Here is a 26,038-nt window from a genome sequence, read left to right as displayed (position 1 = left end):
TGAATTGTCATGTTTAGTTTTAATAAACGGCACCGGCACTACTGGTTGGTCAGAAAATTACCTGGAGATTAAAAAAAAAAATCGAGTCTGTATAAGGTTGGGTTACCGGGTCATTATATTTTTTATTTGTATTTTTTTACGTCTCATATTAATACCATGTTAAAGCACATTTTTATACTATATTTTTATACCATTTAACGATTCCAATTTAAGATTTTGTTTTATTAAATATATTATAATAGTTAAAAAAATAAAAAAATAATGATTACCAATACTAGCCTGCTTAAATCAACAAGTGACCTATAGCGAAGGGTGAAAAAAGATATAATTAACTTTGTATGTCCTAGCCCTCGGCCATTACATACCACGTGATTTATGTATGTAGTATAAGATTGCTTTTCGTCTCCACACTATAAACTTCCTTCCTAAATTTAGTTTTATTTTTACCATCTTTCGTTATTCAAGCGCCTAATTATCAGAATTAAGATCAAGCCCACTATTATGAAAAATGAGTTTGCGTTCCTAAGCCCTTCCATACGTTAAGAATTACAATCATCGACAAAATATAAAATAATCATAGAAATTGTTATGATTGTTAAGTGTTTGACTGTAGATAGAATAAATTGAACTTTCACTCGGCAAGTACATCTTACAAGCCAATGAATACATATTTGGCATTGTTCAGAACTTTCGAGTTTTTACTCGTCATTATTTAAAAGAAATATGCAATTTATACACTTATAATCAAATTTTATGTTATAAAATTGCGTTATATTGTAAGTATTGTGTCCGTATACACGGACATGTCAAAGGAAAATTATGTTTAATTTGAATAATACAAATAGCAAAACGCGTAACTACAAATTAATTGAACAAAGAAGTACATGGAGTTTATTCACAGAAAAAATTATGACATCATTGCCTATTATAATAATATGAAGTACCTACAGTCCTTAAATTATTAGAAAAAAAATACGAAGGTGATTGTAGATAGGTATTACATATTAATATTGAAAAAGCGCTTGAGGAAATCTTTTTATAGAATAACTAAAATAGGTTGTCGTTTTTTTTATAAAATTGTTCAAAATTAATCCATCGTTGCGCAGACAATGAAAAATGTACGAAATAATTTATCGATAAAAACATGAGACTTCTCAGAAATTCCCTTTCTTTGGGTCTTCAGAGAATTAAAAGAAAGGGAATTTATAAAACTGACATGAAGGGACGGTATGAATAGAAAACGTTTATTATAAAAACGTTTATAAAACATTATATTTTAAAATATAATAAAATGGTGGCATTATTAATGGCATTGGCATCTTTATTAACGTACAAATAAATTTAAGCGAACGGAAGGCAATATGCCTATATTTTTTTATAATTAATATTGTCAAGACATTTTAATAAAATATAGTTTTGTAAAATTTTTTTTGTATTTTTTTTTATTAAAAATAAAAAAACCATATAAAACCAATATTTTATAATAGTTAAGTAAACAAATGCCTACAGCTACGTGCTTCTGGAATAGTACAAAGTTAATATAACTTAGATACTTCATAATAATTTGATGATTAATTCTATAACTTCTAGAAGTTTAGATTCTAGTCTAGAGAAACCTAGATTTTGATATTTTGTTTGCTTTACTTTCAATGTTACAACGTATCCTACAATCCCATGTGATTATTATATATTTTGTGACATTACGTGCCTAATAAAGTGACAATAATTTACACTAGTGGGTACTTAACAGGTTATGGAGCTTTTATGAGATTATCGTATCAAAATAAAATTGCGTTTAATAATTTATAACTTTACAACTAAATACGTCGTTGTTAAAAGCTTTAGCTAAAATATAAAGGTTTTGATTTTAGCTTTAGATATCATTTAATATATAAAACATGAATAAAATAATAAATAGATAAAATTCAATACTGAAAGTAGGTTATTTAGAATTGGTTTCTGAATCGATTAAGAAGGCCTTCTTAGTTCTGTGCTCAATTCATAAATGAGACCACCGAGATGTCCTAACTCCTAGCTTTGAATTTTATTGAAAAAAAAAATTTAAATTGGTTCTAGTAAATCGAAAATACACAAATCGACACTTACAAGTTACACTACATTTTAAGGTGTTTATGATCCATAGATAAAAAAAAAAATAATTAATGCAAAAAATAAATGTTAGAAATATGTAAATTTTATTGACAGATTAGTTCGCGCGCAAGGGACTACGCACATAACACCTATATAGGTACGGATAGAATTCTAGTGCATAAATCAATACCTAATCCACGAGCTGTGTTTAGGAATACGTTGTTTCTGTTACACGCTGAATAAACAACATCTGGTACAAAAAATGAATCACGACGTCTAATTTAGTACCTTAAAAGATACGCGTTACAAAGACAAAACATTCTAAATTATAAGTTAATGGTAACAAATAAGGTTGCTACAGATTTTTTAAAACAAAAAGATAATAACGGCAAGATATGCCGGCGTCTGCCTTTCACAGCATAATTGACATTTACTTAGAAATATAACGTAGCGATAGCATCAACTCAACGTTTAATCGTGGCTAACAAAAACCGAAGACTTATCCTTTACAATATTAGAATAATTGTACATAGGTATGTATTTATTATTTTAAGATATATAAGAGTAAGCAGTAATCGTAATAAAAAACTGCGAATATATCTTAAATCCATACTAATATTATAAATGCGAAAGTAACTCTATCTGTCTGTCTGTTACTCAATCACGCCTTAACTATTGAACCAATTTGCATGAAATTTGGTATAGAGATATTTTGATACTCGAGAAAGGATAGGTTTTATCCCGGAAATCCTACGGGAACGGGTTTTTCTTTGAAAACACGGGCGAAGCCGCGGGCGGAAAGCTAGTAAGTAATATTTCATTAGTTAATATTATTATTTAAAATACAAGCTTTCATTGTATTTGCATTTGGTTAATTTATTATTGTAATAGTTATCAGACTTATCATTCCTTTTGTTTAACAAGTTTAAAACAAACGCAACTCTGGAGCCCGATATAATTTATTCCCAGCGTATATAAATGTAAAATCGACCCTCAAGAAGAGATTTCAATTGCTAATCCCATACAAAAGCAGATCCAACGTCGAGCATAATAAATGTTCTTTTAAAAATTATTTAAATTTTCTAAAATTATTCTAGGAGCCGAAGAAGTTCGGTAACTGTATGACGTAGCAATTTTGATTATAATAAACGCAAGTCGCAGAGGTCATTCCCATTTAAGTCTATTTGTTATACGTTTTTGTAACTAGAATAGCCACAGCTTCGTACCTATGTGCGTTGGAACTTATTATAAAACAAATAACACGACTCAATACCTTTGAAAACGACTTCTTTGAAAATAATTAAAGATTTTATGTATGGGAACGTTTTTAGGGTTCCGTAGCCAAAATGGCAAAAACGGAACCCTTATAGTTTCGTCATGTCCGTCTGTCCGTCTGTCCGTCTGTCCGTCTGTCACAGCCGATTTACTCGGAAACTATAAGTACTACAGTGATGAAATTTGATGGGAATATGTGTTGTATGAACCGCTACAAAAATATGACACTAAATAGTAAAAAAAAGAATTGGGGGTGGGGCCCCCCATACATGTAACTGAGGGATGAAATTTTTTTTTTCGATGTACATACCCGTGTGGGGTATCAATGGAAAGGTCTTTTAAAATGATATAAAGTTTTCTAAAAAACATTTTTCTTAAAGTGAACGGTTTTTGAGATATCAGCTCTCAAAGTCGTAAAAAGTATGTCCCCCCCCCTCTATTTTTATAACTTCGGGGTATAAAATTCTAAAAAAAATAGAGGTGATGCATGCTAATTAACTCTTTCAACGATTTTTGGTTTGATCAAAGTATCTCTTATAGTTTTTGAGATAGGTTGATTTAACTGTAATTTATTATATTTGCTGCTACGGAACCCTTTGTGCGCGAGCCCGACTCGCACTTGGCCGGTTTTATTGATAATAGCTTCAGTTTATACCAGTCTATAATTTACTTATGTAGGAACACGTATGTACTTATGTGATGTGATAAAATATAGTTTTTAATTTTTATATTAACCTTTTTGTTCAAAGGGATAGCTCGTATCAAATATAAAGTAGATAAAAAAATAAATTTACTTTTTCATTATTATGCCGATTTCATTACCTACTACATACTACATATTAAATCGTCTTATATCATTATTTAAGAATAAATCACGAAACATACACGAGAAACTCGAAAAATAATAAAGTTTAACGTAGGTATGTTTTAGAACAATGCAGGTTATTGCTTTTCTATAAGGGGAAACAGGTTCCTTGGCCTACCTACCTGAAAAGAACAAATAAACAGACATGCATAGTTATTATTCTTTTACCAGATTCGAGTCCGCCCGGGATAGACACTATACAATAAGAGATATTATAATTTATAAGAAAACACAAACGTGTAATTTGCTTCCATTAAAATTTAAATTCGGTAAGATAATTAACAGAAACCTATATTTATTTTACGTTTAAACAAAAAACAAAACATATGATATAAATATAAAGTGTAGTCAAAGTAATTTTCTTTTAAATCTTTTATTAAAATGAAATATGTTTTTTTGTATAACCTTTTGAATAGTTCAAGGTTGGGTATCGACCTGTTGGGCCGAGATGCACTAGTATCATTTCTTTCAGCCAAATGATTTATTAATAAAATAATTATCGTATATTTATCGATGTAGTTCCTTATTTACGGATTATCTTATAACAAATAAAATATACCTAAGTTATTAAATTAAATATTTTTTATCTATCGCTATAAAATATAATATTTCTAATAGAATTTGATAAAATGTACGATAAGAATTATTGGCACATTAAATTGGTCGACTATTGCGAAAAAAATATATTTATCACCAGCCTGGTTTATGTATAAAAAAGACTTGCTACAAATTAAAAATATGTCGATAAATATATTATCAATTTTCCCATTAATTGACAATATATTACCTACCTACTACTAGTCCAAGGGTTTCGACGGAAATTAATTACCTTCACAGGCTACATCTGTTTTTTATTAATTAATGAACAAGTACTTTGAAATTAAGTAACAATTACAATACATATACATATGTAGTAGCTAAAACAGTTATTTTTATGTTGATAAAAAGATAGAAATAGAAACACGAAATCAATATAAGCTATTTTTAAGTAGGAATCTATTAATAATAATAATTAATTTAACAAATTAAGCTTTTATGATTCACGCCTAACTACTAAATATTCAATTCGATATATAAAATTATACCTTATATTCATTTATTTAAAGTAAACTACTTAAATTTAAAGTAAACGATAAAAATATTTTTTTTTTTATAAATGAATAAAAATAGCCATACATTTGTGATCATAAAGAAAAATAATTACCTACCTACCTATAAGAAAATTGTCTTATCAAATAGTTTACACTATTTTTTATTTTTGTAATTAAAGTTATCTGAAATATAAAATTTATCTTGAATTAAAGTAATGTTGAAATAATACTTTGCGATAATACCTATCAAATGCATAATATTTATATTTAATATATTATATAAGTAATTCATAATTATACAATATACATAGTTATTATTTCGCTATAAATTATTATTAAAATGAAATCACCGATTTTAATTCTTATAAGTACACTACATTCTACTTAAAGCTTCAAAGTTAATAATTTAAGTTTACTGAAAAAAAACAGCACTTAACATTCAATAAAAGAGAAAAAGCTTTCATTGTTACATCAATTTTATATCTTGTATCATTTACATTTACATATTCTAACACTAATTAACCTCTTTACATGCAAAATAGTCGCATTTTTTCGCGCCTTTTTCACAGATTATAATCACACAGATAACGCTAGCTAGTACGTAGCTGTAAATAAAATAAATGACTAATACTTCCCGTCATTATTTCTGTTTATTATAATAAATACACACGTTTTAAGCGAGTACAGCCATTACATAAATGTTAAGAGTAAAAAATATGCTAGAAGCGTATCTTTCTATGAGAATAGGCAATATTTATTTCAATCTAACTTATTACGTAAATGTTTTATTACTATTTCATAAACGCATATTTATTTGGCCATAAAACATAAAGCAAGCACTTGACTTATCCATAGAGCATGATATTATTTTAAATTATTTTTCTACTAACGTTTAATTAGGTACTCAAAATCTAAAATTTATTCATATATTCAAATAGTTTTCTTCGAAAAAATATTTTGTATTACCATATTATTATGATATTAATTAGAGACAACCAGTTCGATAATCAGCCTCTGCAGGAAAGAGTCTTTTATAAATACTCCTTTGATAACTTCGATATTATCATGGAGGTTGAAGAGAAATGTCCTTCTGATTGGGCCTCCAATTTTATTCATGGGCGTATAAAAAATATTGAACGTCTAGAATAAATGTGCATCATTGTCAGTCGCCATGACACGAAAACGAAATAATATTAACAATATTCCATTCGTGAAAAGTGACTCATTGTCTTATTACATCATTTAATACAATTAACCAATCATGTGCCAAGTGCCAGCCCTAGCGTCTTCAATGTGATAAATATACGAAAAAATAATACATATATTATATAAAAAGTAATATTAGGTATATAGCATCGCATAGATTATTCTGACGTCATAATGTTTATTTAATGATAATTTACGTGAAAACATGGCGTCATCACATTGTCGCAAACATCTGCTATTCATTATTGTTTGAAATTTTCAATTACTATTATTAACAAGTTTTTTTATTACCTAAATTTAAAATTATTACTGTATTATTATTATTTTGTAAATGGGAATACGGCATCTCATGACCGTTACCTTTGGTACCTATGTACCTTCCTATTATAATCGGATTAAATTACAATGAATGAATAAAAATTATATTTGGAATATGTATTACTTAAATATTAAATATATTATGTATTTTGTTCCTTCAGCAATAAATTCGAGTAGTCATTAGCATTACTTGAAGCAGAACAATGAATGTTTTATTTTAGACTACAGTCTGGTTTGAGTGCTCAACAGACAATCATGGTTTACTTTTTTCCAAATTCATTGCCAATCCACCTTTTACAAGAATTCTTTTGAAGTTATTTTCTGTTCAAATTTTAACTTAATAAATACTATCATTTAACTGAAAAAATAACCTTTATAATTTGTAATTAAAATTATTTTGAATATTGCACGCCTCATAAGCGAAGCGTTGAGGTGGGTACTACTGTCACTTCGCGCAAAACATCTGATTTTTCAAACTTAAAATGTCTTTATGTATCATACATTGCACTTGTAAGATAATACATACACACACATATTAAGAAAAAACACTATTTTTAACGTTCATGATATTTTTGATGTCATTTTTGTTATTTAAACTAGTTAAAAAACAGTTTAAAAAAGTTCTGTCTTGGACGTCCGTGTGTCTGTATGTGCGGATCCTTTTTCTTGTTAACACGATAGCGACCGAAATACTTTACTAATCGAGTCTTTTTTTTTCTCTTACGCTTGAGTATGCTCAGGAATAGAACCCTTTCATTTTTCAGGGTCTGATTCGATGTGGTTTAATTGTTATTAAATAAACAAAAATAATAATTAATAAATATTTATTAAAAAAAAATTATGAGGCGTGCACTTTTGGATTTTCCAAATTATTTTAATTTACTGTATATTATTGGTGGAATGAATATTAATTATTAACTAAGTACATATTTCAAATAATTACTTTGTTATTTAGGAATTTTCCAGTGAATAAATTCAAATTTAATATTAATTTACATACACGTTTAAATTTAATCACGATTTTTAGATTTTTAAACTTTACTTAATTTATTATACCTACACCTCTTTATAAAAATACTAGCGGTCCGCCCCGGCTTCGCCCGTGGTACATAATTACGTTTTCTCTACATAAGAACCATCCTCGTACTTCAAGGAATATAATAAAAAAGGAATTATCGAAATCGGTTCAGCCGTTCTCGAGTTATGCGCTTACCAACACATTTTGCGATTCATTTTTATATATATAAGAAGATGTTTATTTGCCTATAAATTACAAATTTATCAGCAACATGCTATTTTATCAGCAACATACAAAACATTTATTATTTAATTAAGGGAATTTGAATTTTATTTTTATTTAGTTTATAAATAGTTGTATGAATAAATAAAAGATTTAAATAATTGAGTCTAAAATTTAGCGGTCAGGGTCAGATAGAATCACTCCACAAATAATTTATCCTCAAAAATAGTGAAATATCAATTAAATAGTTAACTTCTTTAATTTTCATAATTTATTTTAACTACATCTCATTCTATATTATTCTCCTGAAATATATAATAAATATAATATATATAATAATTGAATATATTATAAATATTATTATTTAATATTACATCCTGTATCTATTTTATTCTTCTGTTAATTTTATATTTATAGAAGAATTTTCTTATTAACCCAAACTAATAATATATCCATTGGGCATTTAAATTCTTTATTAATAACCATCTAATTTAAATGACATTTGAAAATTTATTCTTTACATTAGCAATAAATTGAGGAAAAAATTTCAACGACAAGGTTTTTAGTAACGGAAATGGGGTAATAAATAATTTTTTAATAGAAATATGTATCTGAATATTAAAAAGAAAAAAGAATTATTATTAGTTTAAGATGTTTGTTTCAGTTCATTTAGCGAATAAATGTCATTATAACATATTCAACAGCCATTTTCTAATCAAAACATTCATCCAATTTTTTTATACCGACATACCAGAAAATTTTATCAAAATTTTACTTATAATTAATGCAAATAACATTATCATCTTTAAACTGATTTAAATATTTAAATATATTTAATGATTTTTTTGGTGACACAAAGTAAAAAATCTCATTCGCTTATAATATTGCTTTTAGTTATCTTGAAAAAAGTTAGGTGCCCACATAGAATTATAATAAAATTAATTTTTTAGCTCAGTATTTGTAAATGAATGGAATTGCAGAACATATACACCACACAATAATAACATAAGACAAGCAGACATATCCATTAATAGAGATAAAATATTGTAATATGAGAAGCCAAAACTTACTTGTTTTAATCTCTCAACATCGGTGCGTGATTGTGGAAACGATTGTGATGTAGAAACAGCCGAGCTTGTGGACGTTTGGCTGTACGAAGGGTACTCAAGGTTCACATTGAGGAGCTGTGCAGCATTATCCCTCGCTTCATATGCCAAGCCTCTGATTTCCAGCTCAGACGCTGTGTGCATCAGGGACTGCAGGTCTAACTCTTGAACGTCCACTGACCCTTTGTACATGAACTCCACCAGGAGGTTTATCTCCGAGAAAGGTATACCTTTCAGTATCACTATGGGATGCTGACATGGATTGTCCCTATAATTTTTTTATCATGAGTTGCTTTTCTTTATCAAACATTTATGTTCAAATGTAAATTATCAATATTTTAATTGTTCAACAATTAAATTCTTATCATGAGATAAAATGAAAATAATATTTAAAATAGTGTTTATGTAACAAGACTTTAGTAATTAACATTCGAAAATAGATGGATGCCAGTTCAAATTTAATTTATTTATCATGCAATTAACCATAATTCCCGGAATAATGAATAGCGAGAGTGTATTTAATAAATGACTCACTTGAATATTTGTTCGAAGTAAGGACTGCATGCTGAAAGTACGAGCTTATGCGCTTTGAGAGTGCCGTCGCGACAGGAGAGTGTTACGTCTGCGAGGGCCGACGACGAGTAGATGGTCGTGAACAGCTGACTGAGGTTCTGCAGGTGGTTGTTCCACTTCAAGTGGAACGTCTTGTCGCTCACCAGCCCCTGCATCTGCACCACCACAAACACTCACTCACTAATTCACAACTTATAAAAAATCGACAGAAAACCGTCGCCGCTGCGACCGCTACATAAAATTATAATTATTACAACTTATTTTTAGAACGATGCCCGTAAAAAAACACTATACGTACGCGGTATGACAGTGTAATACTGTAGGTACGCGCCGACGGAATTTAGAGCTATAAAATTTTATTTATATTATATTCGGTAAAACTGTAATTATGACTAAAATCATCGCAGCGAAATTTTCTCACCTCTATTTCAATTTCCGACTTCCCGAATTTTTACAAATAACACCGAAACATTTCACAAAAAATTTTAAATACTTATTATGTTACACAGAAAGCCGTGTCGTAAAAAACAGAGTGGGGCACGCCGTGGCCCCCTCCTTGCCCCGGCCCCCTCGCACACAATCAATATACGGAATATGAGAGCGCGGCGCGCCGCCTCGCCCCCCCGCATGCTTTATTATACCGTAATTAAATATATACAACTTTATAAATGTACACCGCTGCATGTAGGTAGGTACAACAAATGCTAAGTTAATATATTGTACTTATTTCATATTTTGTTAGTACGTAGCGTTCTTTTCGTTTCTTGTTTTTGTTATGATATTTATAAAGAAACTTATTTGATATAAATTCTGTTTTAATTTCTTTAGAAATGTAAGTAGGTAGGTACATAGTTAAGTATAAAAGATTCGCTGGTAAAAATATCCTAGTTAATTACATTTAATTAATTAATTTTTATTATATTTAAATATTTAATAATTTATAATTACATTTTTTTATTATAAATATATTACAATAAAAGATTTCAACCCAACTTGGGCCCCTTCCTAATAATAAATTGTCGGGTGGGAAGTATGTGTGTAAAAAGTACTTGAATCTCTTTTCACAACATGCATACGCTTTTACCCACACATAGACAATAGTTGAAATAGATGGATCCAAACCGTCTTCTTTTTATTAGATTCCATCCTTTCATTTATGTACCTGCCGCAGAATGCATTTCTACAAACAAAACAACATTTACAACGTATACATTATTACATATTTTAATATGTTATGCGGCGTCGGGCGAGGGTGGAACGAAATTAACTTATACATTGTAACTATGCTTGTAGTTGTACTTTTAATACAATATTATATGTGTATATAGTTGAAGCTGGCTGTATAAATGTAGGTACCTATAACAATATTTATGATGGAGACTTGGAGAGAAGGGCGCATGAGCGGTTGCATGAATAATATTTCTTCATTTACCGAAGTACTGTACATCTATCTATGTAATACAAATATGTAAATTTTTGTCGTGTACAATGTAGATATTATGTACATCTAAAGTATTGGATGAATCGTATGAATATTTGAAGTACCTATCTTAACACAAAAGGTGAAGGTAGACCTGAATATTCCACAGAAATGGTATTTAGAAATTAAAGTTGATAACATTTTAGTTAAAAATTATTTTATAAAGTTAAACTGCTGGTTTTAAGAAATAGGTACAAAGAATTGACTTCCTATTATAAACATTAGGTAAACTTCTGACCTGATATTGAGTTACACAAAAAAAAAGATCATTATCCATTCATAAACCAATTATTTTAATCAATATTTTATTAAATTAAACTTATATTTACAATGACACGATACAATTATATTATAATATTTTAATCAAAACACTTAAGTATTTAAAAGGTATGCAATTTTACTTATACTTGTACTATATTAAAACTTTTTTTATTTTTTTTATTTGTACTATACTTAAATTTTCATATGTATACCATTCACGCTGCGATAATTTTTTGACGGTTTGTTTGACAAGGACACGCTCGTTTAATGTCTAGCTTTAAAACATTAAGGTAAATCAAGGAAAATATTCAACGTAGACAAAATTTTGCATGTATATTTATAAATTTCACTCGCGATCACGTTATAAAAATAAATATACACAAAATGGATATTAAAATTTTATTTAGCTCGGTTTTTTAATGTTATTACACAGAAAAGACACATTCCAACTACTGACTTAAATTATTAATCTTATACATCTATAGTGTCTTTGGTCCTAATAATTCATTAAATGCGACGCATATACTTCAATTTATTACTCCAAGTCGTAAATTTGGCCAGCGACAGGCGTAATTTTTTTGAAATGTGAAATTACTCACTAATATCTTAGCTCAAGCTTACCTTTTACATTGCATAGGTAAATTATATTTGTCTCAATATTAACAATTAGAATATTAGATAATTATCGTACGAATTTAAAGGCCTGTTTTAGTAAGAAATATGGCTATTTTAATTTAAACATAAATAATTAATGAATAGTTACCTTTTTTATTTGTTTATGGCTTTCAGTTGATATTCTGTTACAATGTCAGATATTGACATATTACGTCATCTATTGTCTATAGCTTCTGTCAATTGATAAAAACCAAATTTAAATCTAAAAAAAATATTAGTAATCTGTGTGCATTTAAGGGTGGCTGACGTACAACAAACAAAAAAATCGTCACACACATCGCATACTTTTATGAAATCATAACTTATAGGACCATTCTTCAGGGCTTTATCGTCATTGAAGTACATTTAAAGTAAATTTAATTTTACTTTAATATATTCGCTCACTTTGTTTACTTACGAAATAGTTTCCTTATCTAAATTGCCGTAATGGACACAACCTCCAATTTAGTTGTTTCTTCTCCAAAAATTAAATATACTGAAGATTATATTTATGCCGATTACGATTATGAAGAGACATTGGTCACAAGAAACAAGAATGAGCTTGTGGTAAGTGATTTATTATTTTGATTTCAAATACATGTTTATTGCCGGCGTTGTACCTATCGATCGTCGGCTCACCTGGAAACTTTTAGAACAAACAAGAGTTTCTTTAACAGGAGATATTAAAATAATTGGCCTGCTTTTCACAACGTACCTAACATGATGATCTCTTTAAATTTTTCATATATTTACCATAATCATATTCCTAACCTAATAGGTATTTCTGAAATTACAATGCATATGCTATTATATCTACGCTCTGTAGTAAGAGATCATAAGAGACTAACAATTATTGGATTCTAAATTTGAAAAAGAGCATATACATATTCTAATATATTTTTTCAGGCAAGGCCGTTCCGTACCTCGATGCAAATACGGACCCAGAGGAAGGTAGGCAAGGTTGGTGTGATGCTGGTGGGGTGGGGGGGTAACAATGGTTCGACCTTCACAGCAGCGGTGCTTGCCAACCGTCACCAGCTCTCGTGGAACACTAAGAATGGGAAAATGGATTCTAATTGGTGAGAATGTACAACACAACTTGTTTTAATGTGATATTTATTTATTGGACTCATATTAGACTATTGGTAAATTTAAAATAACTTGAAATCTTTGAAAAATTTTAATAAAAAATACTATGTAATATTATATTGAAACAAGTAACTTAACATTTGAATGTAGCTCAACAGTACTGGCTTTAATAATATTTTATTTGTCAAAAGGTATGGTTCAATAACACAAGCGTCAACTGTTAGGCTCGGAATTGACGAGAAGGGTAATGACGTCTATGTTCCAATGTCACAGCTGCTACCAATGGTACATCCAGATGATATTGGTAAGTTTATGGAATAAAAAACATACATTTCCGTAAAAAATTTAGTTTATTAACTACATTAAAATTGATATAAATCTGCAGATTTGGTAGTTTGCAACTATTTTTAATATTTTCTCAACAAAACAGACAGAGAGACAGTAAAGATTCGGTAATAGAGTCCTGGTATGGAAACCTAAAATAAACATAAACAAAAAATTTTCTTAAAATGTTACTGTTCTTGTAAAAACTGTTCATTCAAACATTTTCTTATCGAAAGTTTAACAACATATAACTGAATATATAACCTTATTAAAAGTGTATATTTCAATGATAATAAGTAATAACTCAATAAAATATACAGTGATTGATGGCTGGGACATCAGTCCGCTAAACCTGGCCGACTCCATGGTTCGAGCGAAAGTCATCGACTTTGATCTGCAGCAGCAACTGAAAAAAGAGATGTCCGCTATGAAGCCACGGCCTGCGATCTATGATCCAGACTTCATTGCGGCTAATCAGGTTAGTCTTTTACATTAATTATTAATGTATATATTGTTCTTGTGATTAGTGGTTTGTAAAGATGATAATAATAAATTCTTTATTGCACACCAAATAAAATAACAGAGAAGAAAACTGCACATAGGAACAATTTTTAATGTAGTTATAAGTTTTTTTTTTGAGTAAAATAAATGTACAAAAGGCAGTCTTATCACTTACAAGTGATTTCTACCAGACAACCTGTGATATTGGAATATCACAGGTTCTAAACACACAAATATCTAAGTATTTGCATTAAATATACCAAAATTGTGTTTAATATACATAATTGACATCTGTTTTTATGCTTATGGAAATATTGCAGCGAATGATAGTGTGATGTTTTTTATAGGTTTAAAAAGTGCATAGAATAATTACTTGTTGTAAATTATAAGGAAAGCATGTGAAGGAAAATACCGTACAAATTTGCATGTCATCATTCTATAGCTAGTTAAAATATTGTTTGTGAAAATGAACATGCTTTTAAATCAGCCATTTCTATGATTCCATTCCATAGATATGGAATAACTAGCTGCTCCGCGCGGTTTCACCCCCGTGGCTCCACTCCTGTTGCCCGTAGCGTGATGAAATATAACACCGAAAGAATTTTTCAAATCGGACCAGTAGTTCCCGAGATTAGTGCGTTCAAACAAACAAACAAACAAACAAACAAACTCTTCAGCTTTATAATATTAGTATAGATTTAATTTTTTTAAAACAATTTGTTGCTACGGAAGTTTATGTTTAATTTGTAAAATGTAAAGCATTCTAAATTTTCATAGCTATGCATAATAAATGGGTTAATGCATTTTTGAAATATTATATTATTTATGAATACTTTGCTGATAAGGGTAAATTAACTGTTTGCTAGTATCATTTTAATAAAATAAGTATAAAATTTTAACATTTGTGAATGATTTAAATATAAACGCTATAAGAAAAGGAACTTTGTTTAACACGGTGTTTTATTGGAAAGTTTTTTTAAATATCTCTATTGTTTCTTCATTGTCTTATCGGCTGTCCATTTAGGATGGAATGGTCAAAAATTTAATAACACAGAGTAACATATTTTAGTTATGCAAAATCTTTTCAACTATTTCTGATACTATATATAATAATAATTAATACTAGAACAATAATAATTAATAGTAGAATAATATTCTATATCCATACTAATATTAAAAATGCGAAAGTAACTCTGTCTGTCTGTCTGTTACTCAATCACGCCTTAACTACTGAACCAATTTGCATGAAATTTGGTATAGAGATATTTTGATACTCGAGAAAGGACATAGGATAGGTTTTATCCCGGAAATCCTACGGGAACGGGTTTTTCTATGAAAACGCGGGCGAAGCCGCGGGTGGAAAGCTAGTATACATATACATATACATATATATAAAAATGAAACCCGTTTCGCGTTGTCACGGCATCACGTGTGAACGGCTGAACCGATTTCGATAATTCTTTTTTTATTATATTCCTTGAAGTATGAGGATGGTTCTTATGAAGAGAAAACGTAAAAATGTACCACGGGCGAAGCCGGGGCTGACCGCTAGTATTTAATAGATAGAATGAAATTTCGAAGCAAAGCAACTGAATCAACATAATCATCACTTACAAAATGTAACTTGAAATATTAAATAAATTTGAAGTATCAAGGATTTCTTAAACTTTTGAATGTTAACTGTAATTAGTGTTTTTTGTGTAAAAAACCATTCGACATCAGCAGTCATAATGACTTGCGCTCCGTGTCAACGACACGTGATTTCGTACCGTTACGTGTAGGCCTTTTTTAGTTTTGTCTGTATGTACTTGTACATCTTTATTATATGTAATTACTAATTTACTAGTTGTGTCGCGCGGTTTCACCCGCGAATGAACCCGTTGGCTAAGCAAGTATGTGTAATTCTGATACATACTTATTGCTTATGTATCAGAGTATCATCACTGCTGAGTATTATCAAAATCCGTTCAGTATTTTTGCCCGTGTTTATAAACCCATGTTTGATAGTTATTATTCTCATCCAAGCGGAGACGAATTGAACAAACTATAAAGCATTAAAATTGGTTCAGCCTTTCTTGAGTTTATAAGACGTGTAAGTGGTTTTTAACAGCACTTATTCGGTATTCCATTTTATACATGTTATTAGTTCCAGTATGTTAGCATAGCTAGAGATACATATTACTGATAGGACTGAATTTGATAAGGTTTCGGGATAGTCGTTTTATTTTTTAAAGTTGATTTTGAAACCATACAAAAAGCTATTTCCGAAAATAAGATCAATAAACGTTTTTAGCAAGCTCAAGCTCTATTAAAACCTGGCAAAAAATTTAGAATAAAAAACCAGCTCCCGAACGTTGGAAGAATTCTAATTCTTCGATGCATAGCAGTGTTTCCAATTTGGACTCTGTATATGAAAATATCTAATTTTGTTATGTATATTATATATTTTTAGCATCCCAATTATTAAGCACAGCTACAAATATAATATATATTTTAAATAAAACTTAAAAACACGTAAAAAGCTACAAAATAAATAAAAAATATATAATTTCATGAAATTAAACTTATAATTTATATGAATATGACTAATCTATATGAATAATATATTATTTTTTATATTTTGACGGTTCAGCTGTATTCCTAGTTGAATGACCTATTGCTTATTGCATAATAATAGCATGTAATAGCTTAGTATCATGTTTCCATTTAATTGAAGTAATGGATAAAATTGATGTCCTTGGGTTGACAATATGTTATCTATACTTCTATACTAATATTATAAAGAGGAAAGGTTTGTAATTATGTATGTATGGTTTTCACGCATAAACTACTGGACCGATTTTGATGAAATTTGGCACAGACAATCTTTAGGCCCTGAGACAGAACATAGGCTACCGTTTATTGCGAAATACCACGTGCGAAGCCGGGGCGGACCGCTAGTTAATTCTATAGTACTTAAAAGTATTAAATTGTCTATGATTAAATATTTCAGATAATGATATTATCACAACAGAGTATAAAACAAAGTCGCTTTCTCGGTCTCTGTGTCGAAAAGCAGTATAGCTAGTTAAAAATTAAATGAACTGCGAAGTATCTAAAACAGAAAATAAGGAAAAATTCTAGTTTTGGAATTGAACATTGAAAGAAAATTGAATGCCATTTAAGAGGTCCTTAGTGCCCTTATCACTTTATAATATCGAAGGTCTGAAAAATGAATGACAACAGATTCTCAGATTTTATTACTTGAAAAGTACTCATGGGCAGAAATATGAATCTATCTGTATGCGAAAATATATCAAAATCACTTTCAACCAATGATTGGCATATGCACATAATACTTGCAACATCATTTCTTGTTTAAGTTTTAATAAAACCGAAATTATGTTTTATGTTAATTAAATACTTCAAAGGAGATTAATTCCCCATAATTAATTCCTCATTACATTTATTTTACCACGCGAAATTAATGTTCGATCTCGTATTATCTCGAATAGCTTTAGATATTGTAACTGATAAATAATGAAAACATACAAAATTCATTTTGTCCATAAAATTACGGCGAAATAAGATTAAAGAGCTTTTAGTAAAATGAGCGTAGTAATTGAATATCCTGTGGGATGCTCTCCATTAGGCTATATGAGTTGCAATCATGGCTGCATTTTAAAAGACAATAAAATGATTGAATTTTCCCCGAACCCTCGCGCCTGCGTTGAAAACCTTTTACGAAGTATTTAATTGAATCAATATGCGTTTTATAAAAATGAAAGTAATGTGATAGGTAGTAGGTACTCTCTTGTTGTGATATGCTGAAAAAATAAAGGAAGTTGGATCCTTTTGGTTTTTAATAAGATATTATGCATATGATAATGAAAAAAAAAATGAAAAATTGCTTTATTAGTTTCAAAAAATGTTACATAATACTTATGAATAAATATTTAGCATAAATCGCTATAGATAAATTATCAAACGAGGGTTCATCGTTATTTCGTTAGGCTCTTAATTATAATATGTTTTATTGGCACTTAACTCAGAAATAGGATGTCTTCTGTTCAATTTGAGTAATAAATAATTGCCTATTACTGGGTTACCAGAAATGGGTGTAGTCGAAGGTGTCAGATTTGAATCCACAAGTAGATAAAGAAGGAAAGAAGAAAGGTTGTTTTAAATATAGTAAAAAATATATCTATGTATTAAATCTTATATATAAAATTCTCGTGTCACAATGTTAGTCTGCATACTCCTCCGAAACGGGTGGACCGATTCTCATGAAATTTTCTGTGCATATCGGGTAAGTCTGAGAATCGGCCAACATCTATTTTTCATATGTACCACGGGCGAAGCCGGGGCGGACCGCTAGTCTTATATATAAAATTCTCATGTCACAATGTTAGTCTGCATACTCCTCCGAAACGGGTGGACCGATTCTCATGAAATTTTCTGTGCATATCGGGTAAGTCTGAGAATCGGCCAACATCTATTTTTCATATGTACCACGGGCGAAGCCGGGGCGGACCGCTAGTAATTATATAAATCGTTTGTGATATTGTAGGTAGTTATTGTAATAATTGAATTTATATTAGGGACCTATAGTTTGTTTTTTTAAGTCGTTAGAATTAACCTGCATTATTACTCGCCATTTACTACCATGACCAAATAAATGAATAAAAGAATAAAAATTATAAAACGAACTAGAAAACATCGCTATTTGAAAACATTCAGTTTCACCTATCATCAAAACCTGAATACCTATCTTCCTGTGAAGTGTTAGGTATCGATCGATACAGGAGTGCATGCGCGATTACATTTAACCTATGTAAACTAAATACGTGTTCGGATTGTAATACATTCGCACACGTGTCAGTATTAATATATTCTAGTATTATTTATATTCCTTGGGCGTTTTCAAAATGTTGTTGTTTGCGTATGTAACAGAAATACACGGGCATGGAAAGATTTAGTTATGTTTTGGTTATGGCTCCCTTGCGAGCATTGTACGCGTTTTTGCATAGCCTTCTCTATCTCCTGTAGATAGAGATAGAGAAGGCTATGGTTTTTGCGTCGCTATATTATGAACTAGCTTTCCGTCCCCGGGCTTTTCCCGTGTTTTCAAAGAAAAACCCGCATAGTTCCCGTTCACGTGGGATTTCTGGGATAAAACGTATCCTATGTGTTAATCTAAGTTACCATCTATATGTGTGCTAAATTTCATAGTAATCGGTTCAGTAATATTTGCGTGGAAGAGTAACAAACATACACATCCTCACAAACTTTCGCATTTATAATATTAGTAGGATTAGTAGGACTATGCTATGAACGGAAATATAATTTTGAAAAAGTTTTCCTTGTTCAATAAATAAATTTAATTCTGATAAAGCAGGAGGAAGACAGTAATAACAATTTGTAAAATTCTATTAACGGCTTAATTTTACAAGTATTACACGCGCTTTACACTTGTGATATAAAATAAGGAAACTTTTTAATCTGTATAATATGTAGGTACTAAAAAAGCTAGATCTCTACTTAGCGATAAGGCACCCATTTGTTTACTTTTGTCTTATTAATTGTTTGTTTCTTTTAAAGTTTTTATTTGAAAATAAAATTTTAAATTAATATTTTTGTTTTTATTTTGATGTTAGTTTTGTTAATTGTAATTGTGTTGATTATTTTAAATTATGTGTGCAATAAAGTTCAGAAATTTAATATTTTGGTTTTTAATTTTTAATTTTTATACATAAATTTCAAAATGTATGGCTGTTGCGTTTAAATTATATTATAATAAACTAAGCCTGATACTATAAGAAATATGCCACCAAATACAATATTGACTTGTCGACGTAATCCAACATAATAGGATTTATGTAATAGAAAGGAGCGATAACCTACGTAAATAACGTAAAATGTAAGGTTATATTCGGGTATATCATGAAGATAAGTGTAAGCGTCACAGACTGCGTGTAGGTAGGAACTTATCCTACTAATATTATAAATGCGAAAGCTTGTGAAATGGATGGATGCATGTTTGTTATTCTTTCACGTATAAATTACTAACCGATTACAATGAAATTTGGTATGTAGGTAGGAAAACCCAGAATAAGATATAGGCTACTTTTTATCCCGGATCCCGGAAAAATAACGGAAACTGAGCGTGTTTTTTTTTTTAAACACGGGCAATGCTTCGGGCGTAAATCTACTTCACTACATAGTATAAAACAAAGTCGCTTTTTCTGTCCCTATGTCCCATTGTATGCTTAAATCTTTAAAACTACGCAACGGATTTTGATGCGGTTTTTTTTTAATAGATAGAGTGATTCAAGAGGAAGGTTTTAGTATATATAACATAATTTATTAGGTAGAGTGATTCAAGATGAAGGTTTTAGTATATAATTTATTAGGTTTTAGACAAAGCGGGCGAAGCCGCGGGCGGAAAGCTAGTCACGTATAAAGTAAGGAAGAAATCATTTATGTACTTCAATACACAGACAGTATAAGAACACTTAGGCATGGCGTACATATCCAACGGCGAAATATTTTTTGTTATCGGTTCAGTATTTCCTGAATTCAAACATAAAAACTAACAAATAAACTTTTCAACTTCTTTATTAGGTTCGAGTTATGTTGCTCCTATTAGTCTTAGCCTGATGATATACCCTATATATATGGCCATAGTTTCCTCGATAAATGGGCTACCTAGCACTTAAAGAATTTGTCAAATCGCAAGTAATTAGGCTTTTGTATATTAGGATCTTAGAGTAGGATCTACTTTTTATGTATAAGCGCGTTCAACCGAATAAACAAACTCGATAGACTTATAGATTTGTCCTAGTTTGAGGGTAGTTGAAGCATAGCAAGTGTGATAGTAAGCAAACAATTTTCGACCTCCCAGTGCGAAAAAACGTTAACCGTTAAACAACGTGGTCCCAATAAAAAAGTGAATGAAACTTTATCAGTTGATCAATTACGTGCGCACACGAGGGGTGGGGGATGCGGGTCAAGGGCGGAGTGCCGACCTTCCTCAACACGGATCGATCGGGATCGGACTCTCAAAAATAACCTATCGATGGCCTGTTATCACGTTACCATGGTGACGGGGTGAGAGCCGCTCATTTGAAATGTTACGCAAAAACTTCGGAACATGGACGTATAAAAAAAGACGGACGGTATATCGCCTAAACATTGAGTGAAGCCTAGTAATGGCGGCGAAACATCCATGTGTGTGTGCCATGTTGCCATGGCAACAGCTGTCCTGTTGACAATGGCGGCTGTATTTTTTTCTATAAATTTTGCCGTAATAATTTTGTCATTAAAACATAAAAGAAATAACTTGCTTCCCTGTGGAATGTAATCCCTTGTGTTTTGTTATTTAAAATTGTACTGTTGTGACACCATTTAACCACGCAAGACGGCATTTTAAATATTTTTTGTGAAACAGTGACGCAGTTAATCAGTCGGTAGTACACGACGTAATGGCGGCCGACTAGCTTACTATGGTGAGAGTGTGTGCGTGTTTATTGTCTTTACACGATCGCACTATGTGTTTTTAGGCCCGAAAAAGTTTCGTTCTTGGTTTATTGGAAATATCTAAGGAGCTTCTCTTCTTAAATGCACGAGTAGAACACCCAGAGTTTTATTTCAAAAACACGATTTTTAAAAAAATATTTAAAATATTGGAATTTTCGCGGCCGACTGAGCTAAATAAATTCGTATAAAAAAAATAGATGCACTAGATAATTTATTATGTTGCTAATACATGTAGTGATTACAGGCGCAAATTATCCTTTTTTGAAATTTTCGATATTGTCGATAGAGGCGAAAGTATTGTAATTTTTACTGATTTTCGTTTTTATTTTTTTATATTATATGCAGGCGTTAGTAGAAGCTCTGTTTAGTACCAAAAGAAGCCTTGAACTGAGGGGCTACATGTGACAAAAATACCACATTCTAACCACGAAGTTATTACGAGTTATCGATTTTCAAAGAATTCAATGTCAGGGTTGTCCCTAATAAAGAAAAAGTCAAAGCTGTTTTTTAACAATTATATAAATCGTCTATCTATTACCAAGTTTTTGTTTATGGTTTGAGTCGTTAGTTATAGTCGATATTTTAATATTATTCAACGATTTTTAATAAAATATTTAAAAAATTGGAATTTTCGCGGCCGACTGAGATAAATAAATTCGTATAAAAAAAAAATAGATACACTAGATAATTTATTATGTTGCTAATATATGTAGCGATTACAGGCGCAAATTATCCCTTTTTGAAATTTTCGATATTGTCGATAGAGGCGAAAGTATTGTAATTTTTACTGATTTTCGTTTTTATTTTTTTATATTATATGCAGGCGTTAGTAGAAGCTCTGTTTAGTACCAAAAGAAGCCTTGAACTGAGGGCTACATGTGACAAAAATACCACATTCTAATCACGAAGTTATTACGAGATATAGATTTTCAAAGAGTTCAAAGATAGGGTTGTCAATGTTTTTACCGTTACTTCCGTTTGACTTTTAATGAGATTACTATGATCAATGCTCAAAATATTGACGAAAAAGGAGATTTATTTGTATTAATTTGATATTATTGAATTGTCTTAAAAATCTTAGATTTTTTTTTATTGAGTTAATTTATTCCATATCATATGGATAATAATATATTGAATAATAGTAAAATATCGACTATAACTAACGACTTAAAACATAAACAAAAACTTGGTAATAGACAGATGATAAATATATAATTGTTAAAAAAAAGCTTTGACTTTTTCTTTACTAGGGTCAACCCTGACATTGAATTCTTTGAAAATCGATAACTCGTAATAACTTCGTGGTTAGAATGTGGTATTTTTGTCACATGTAGCCCTCAGTTCAAGGCTTCTTTTGGTACTAAACAGAGCTTCTACTAACGCCTGCATATAATATAAAAAAATAAAAACGAAAATCAGTAAAAATTACAATACTTTCGCCTCTATCGACAATATCGAAAATTTCAAAAAAGGATAATTTGCGCCTGTAATCACTACATATATTAGAAACATAATAAATTATCTAGTGCATCTATTTTTTTTATACGAATTTATTTAGCTCAGTCGGCCGCGAAAATTCCAATATTTTAAATATTTTTTTAAAAATCGTGTTTTTGAAATAAAACTCTGGGTGTTCTACTCGTGCATTTAAAAAGAGAAGCTCCTTAGATATTTCCAATAAAATAAGAATGAAACTTTTTCGGGCCTAAAAACACATAGTGGATCGCTAGCTTACTATGGTGGCTTCACGTTGTTTGTTCGTAATACGGCGTCCGTCTTTTTTTATACGTCCATGCTTCGGAAAATATTTTTTTTTCTGGCGTTAGTTTAAGGTTCAACGTTTTTAACATGGGTTTACGAATATTTATTTGTGTCTATGTAGGATATTGTAACTCCCAAATACCTAGTCCTAGTTGAACCGATTTGAAAGTGATTTTTGAGATAAGAGAAGTACCTATTGACTATTGGCTGTATTTGGCAAAAATGGAAACTCGGCGATATACAGGGCTTTTGGAAAACTTTATTTCTAATTCTCTTTATATACCGAAATGTATCTATATATAGTTTCTACATTCTAAAACAATAATGCTACTACGAATAATTGGTCCGGGAGCCAGCAGCAGATTTTATGACCAAGTTCCTCTCAAGCGGTAATTAGTAAAATGCATCAAAGTATAGTATTATGAAGCCTCGTGAACGTCAGCTGGAGCTCGGTTGGGGGGAAGAGCGGTTGTAGCCTCCCGTATCAGCTGACGGATTTTCCACCAAGATACAGCCAGCTGACATATATATTTATCCACAGTTACATATAAGCTATCATCAGGTAAATTTTTGTTTGAGAGGAAATAACGGAAAATAAATTTTTCTTTAAATTTAACTTTCATGTTCGAGACACCAGCTGACGTATAATACACCATGTTGTAACCAGCTGACTATTTTTTTCGTTGAGATATTGGGTTAGCTACAATTTGACAAATTTTTAGCTGAGAGGAAATTAATGAATGAATGTATTTTTTTTCCTATGTGCGTGGGAGGCTCACCCCCCAACCGAGCGCCAGCTGACGTTCACGAGGCTTTATAATACTATACTCTCATGCGTCTGACGAATTATCTCTTGAGAGGAAATAGTTAACCAAATTTGCACCTGGCTCCCTAACCAAATGAATTTTAAATACATTTCCCCCTTCCACAATATTCACATAAGTAGTTCGTTTAGACAGTTTAGTCTAACAATACCTACGTCTATCAAAACCGCATAAGAAGGTCAAACATCGCTTCAAGGAAGTCGATATTGATTTCCAAGCTTACAAATACAATTCTATGAATGATAGGTGTCTAGTGTCGAAATATTGCATTTGTTTATAAAACACGTATCGTTTTGCAGATGCATTGATATATGATATGTCCGGTTTAATGCACTGTCTCTGCATTCATGTTTTTTTTGTTCGCAAATCTGTTGTTTGGAATGTAGGTTAACAGTGCATGATGTCCAGGTTGAAAATCGGGTAAAAAATACGGAATTATAGGTTGTTTTTTTTTAATTACAACCATCACAAGCACCATACCTGCCCCCCTAGTCAAGTGGCTTTCTGTTAGCGTAGCGTTCAATAGAATAGACTACGAATGTATGAGATTGACGTAGGCTGTAGATAAACGTATCTACAGCCCCCCTAGTGAGGTGGCTTTCTGTTAGCGTAGCGTTCAATAGAATAGACTACGAATGTATGAGATTGACGTAGGCTGTAGATAAACGTATCTACAGCCCCCCTAGTGAGGTGGCTTTCTGTTAGCGTAGCGTTCAATAGAATAGACTACGAATGTATGAGATTGACGTAAGCTATAGATACGTTTATCTACAGCTTACGTCAATCTCATACATTCGTAGTCTATTCTATTGAACGATACGCTAACAGAAAACCACTTGACTAGGGGGGCTGGTCAATCTCATACATTCGTAGTCTATTCTGTTGAACGCTACGCTAAGAGAAAGCCACTTGACTAGGGGGGCCTAGTTACGTTGTATGTAACTTCTATATATTATAGTATTATGTATATTATCTGTGATATTACTAACTCTATGATACTTGGTAGCATCCGGCTTTCAGGAATGGTTAATGGCCGCAAAGCCTGATTTAATACATGAAAAGCTGAACTAAAATATAATAAATTCAACCCATAAGTGGAAATTCGATTATATTCAACATCATCTTTATTTTCATAAAATACTATTTATATGGAGCAGATAAATTTACATCTCAATCGATCTTTTCAATCAGGCAAATCTTGAGTCACTGACGTCAGAAGCCTTTATTTCTTAGGATTTTCTTAAAATAGATCTGTCATCGAACTTCCTTCCTTTCGATTCACTAGATGTTCACGCGTTAACTGAACCAAAGTTGTAAGAAGTAATTAATTTAATATATTATTAACACTTTATCTAAATCAAAAAATATTAAAAAAAAAAAACAAAACTCTTTTTAAAATTATGACGATTCTTGATTTTAGTTGTTTTTGATACTGTGTATAAAGTTGTAAATAGTGTAAACATTTTTAAAGTAATTTTATTTTAATTATTTTTTACGAGATTGTATATTATGTTAATTATAACTGAGGAACGACGGATGTATTTTTATTTATTATATTTTTATATTCGAGAATGCAGGTTATTATATGGAATATTTTCGAGTATTCAAGTAAATGGAATTTTCCTTTAGGAATATTTTAAATCCATGCAGATAACCTTATTAGAATAATTAATTTAAATATGTACAAATAAAATACAAAGGGATGTTAATTTATGTCCATGTGTGTGTTTACATAATTATAATTGTTGTAATGAGTAGGATGCTGATTTTGTACATCACATGACAAATGAAAATTGAGTGTCGAATCTCTTTTCTCAATGTGTGTGGACTAGGGTTTACCTAAATTTTCCATGAAATTATA

At 30.5% G+C, this 26,038-nt stretch overlaps 2 protein-coding genes across 4 annotated transcripts in view; one reads left to right on the top strand and one right to left on the bottom strand.

The window, feature by feature from the left end:
* LOC149901375 (uncharacterized) overlaps window positions 1-10,348 on the bottom strand; it is a 36,302-nt gene extending 25,954 nt beyond the window's left edge. For 2 of the 3 annotated variants that reach the window (XM_090111353.1, XM_090111352.1), the window contains exons 1-3: window positions 10,187-10,348; window positions 9,727-9,920; window positions 9,157-9,460 (exon numbers count right to left, since the gene is read on the bottom strand). In XM_090111353.1, the coding sequence (XP_089967479.1) occupies window positions 9,157-9,460; window positions 9,727-9,920 (498 nt within the window). In that variant the 5' untranslated portion in view covers window positions 10,187-10,348. The remainder of the gene's footprint in view (window positions 1-9,156; window positions 9,461-9,726; window positions 9,921-10,186) is intronic. The other variant, XM_090111351.1, reaches the window with a different exon arrangement.
* A 2,009-nt stretch (window positions 10,349-12,357) lies between these two features.
* Inos (Inositol-3-phosphate synthase) overlaps window positions 12,358-26,038 on the top strand; it is a 28,301-nt gene continuing 14,620 nt past the window's right edge. The window contains exons 1-4 of the mRNA XM_090111669.1: window positions 12,358-12,727; window positions 13,067-13,239; window positions 13,441-13,553; window positions 13,894-14,051. Of these exons, the coding sequence (XP_089967795.1) occupies window positions 12,608-12,727; window positions 13,067-13,239; window positions 13,441-13,553; window positions 13,894-14,051 (564 nt within the window). The 5' untranslated portion in view covers window positions 12,358-12,607. The remainder of the gene's footprint in view (window positions 12,728-13,066; window positions 13,240-13,440; window positions 13,554-13,893; window positions 14,052-26,038) is intronic.

Source organism: Colias eurytheme, chromosome 17, assembly GCF_061535395.1.
Source record: "Colias eurytheme isolate Ceu_HAF_F1 chromosome 17, ilColEury1 Martin Lab GWU primary, whole genome shotgun sequence".
In the NCBI taxonomy this organism is placed as follows: domain Eukaryota; kingdom Metazoa; phylum Arthropoda; class Insecta; order Lepidoptera; family Pieridae; genus Colias; species Colias eurytheme.
Note: the sequence above shows the minus strand (reverse complement) of the source record. Positions and strands in the feature narration are given on the sequence as shown.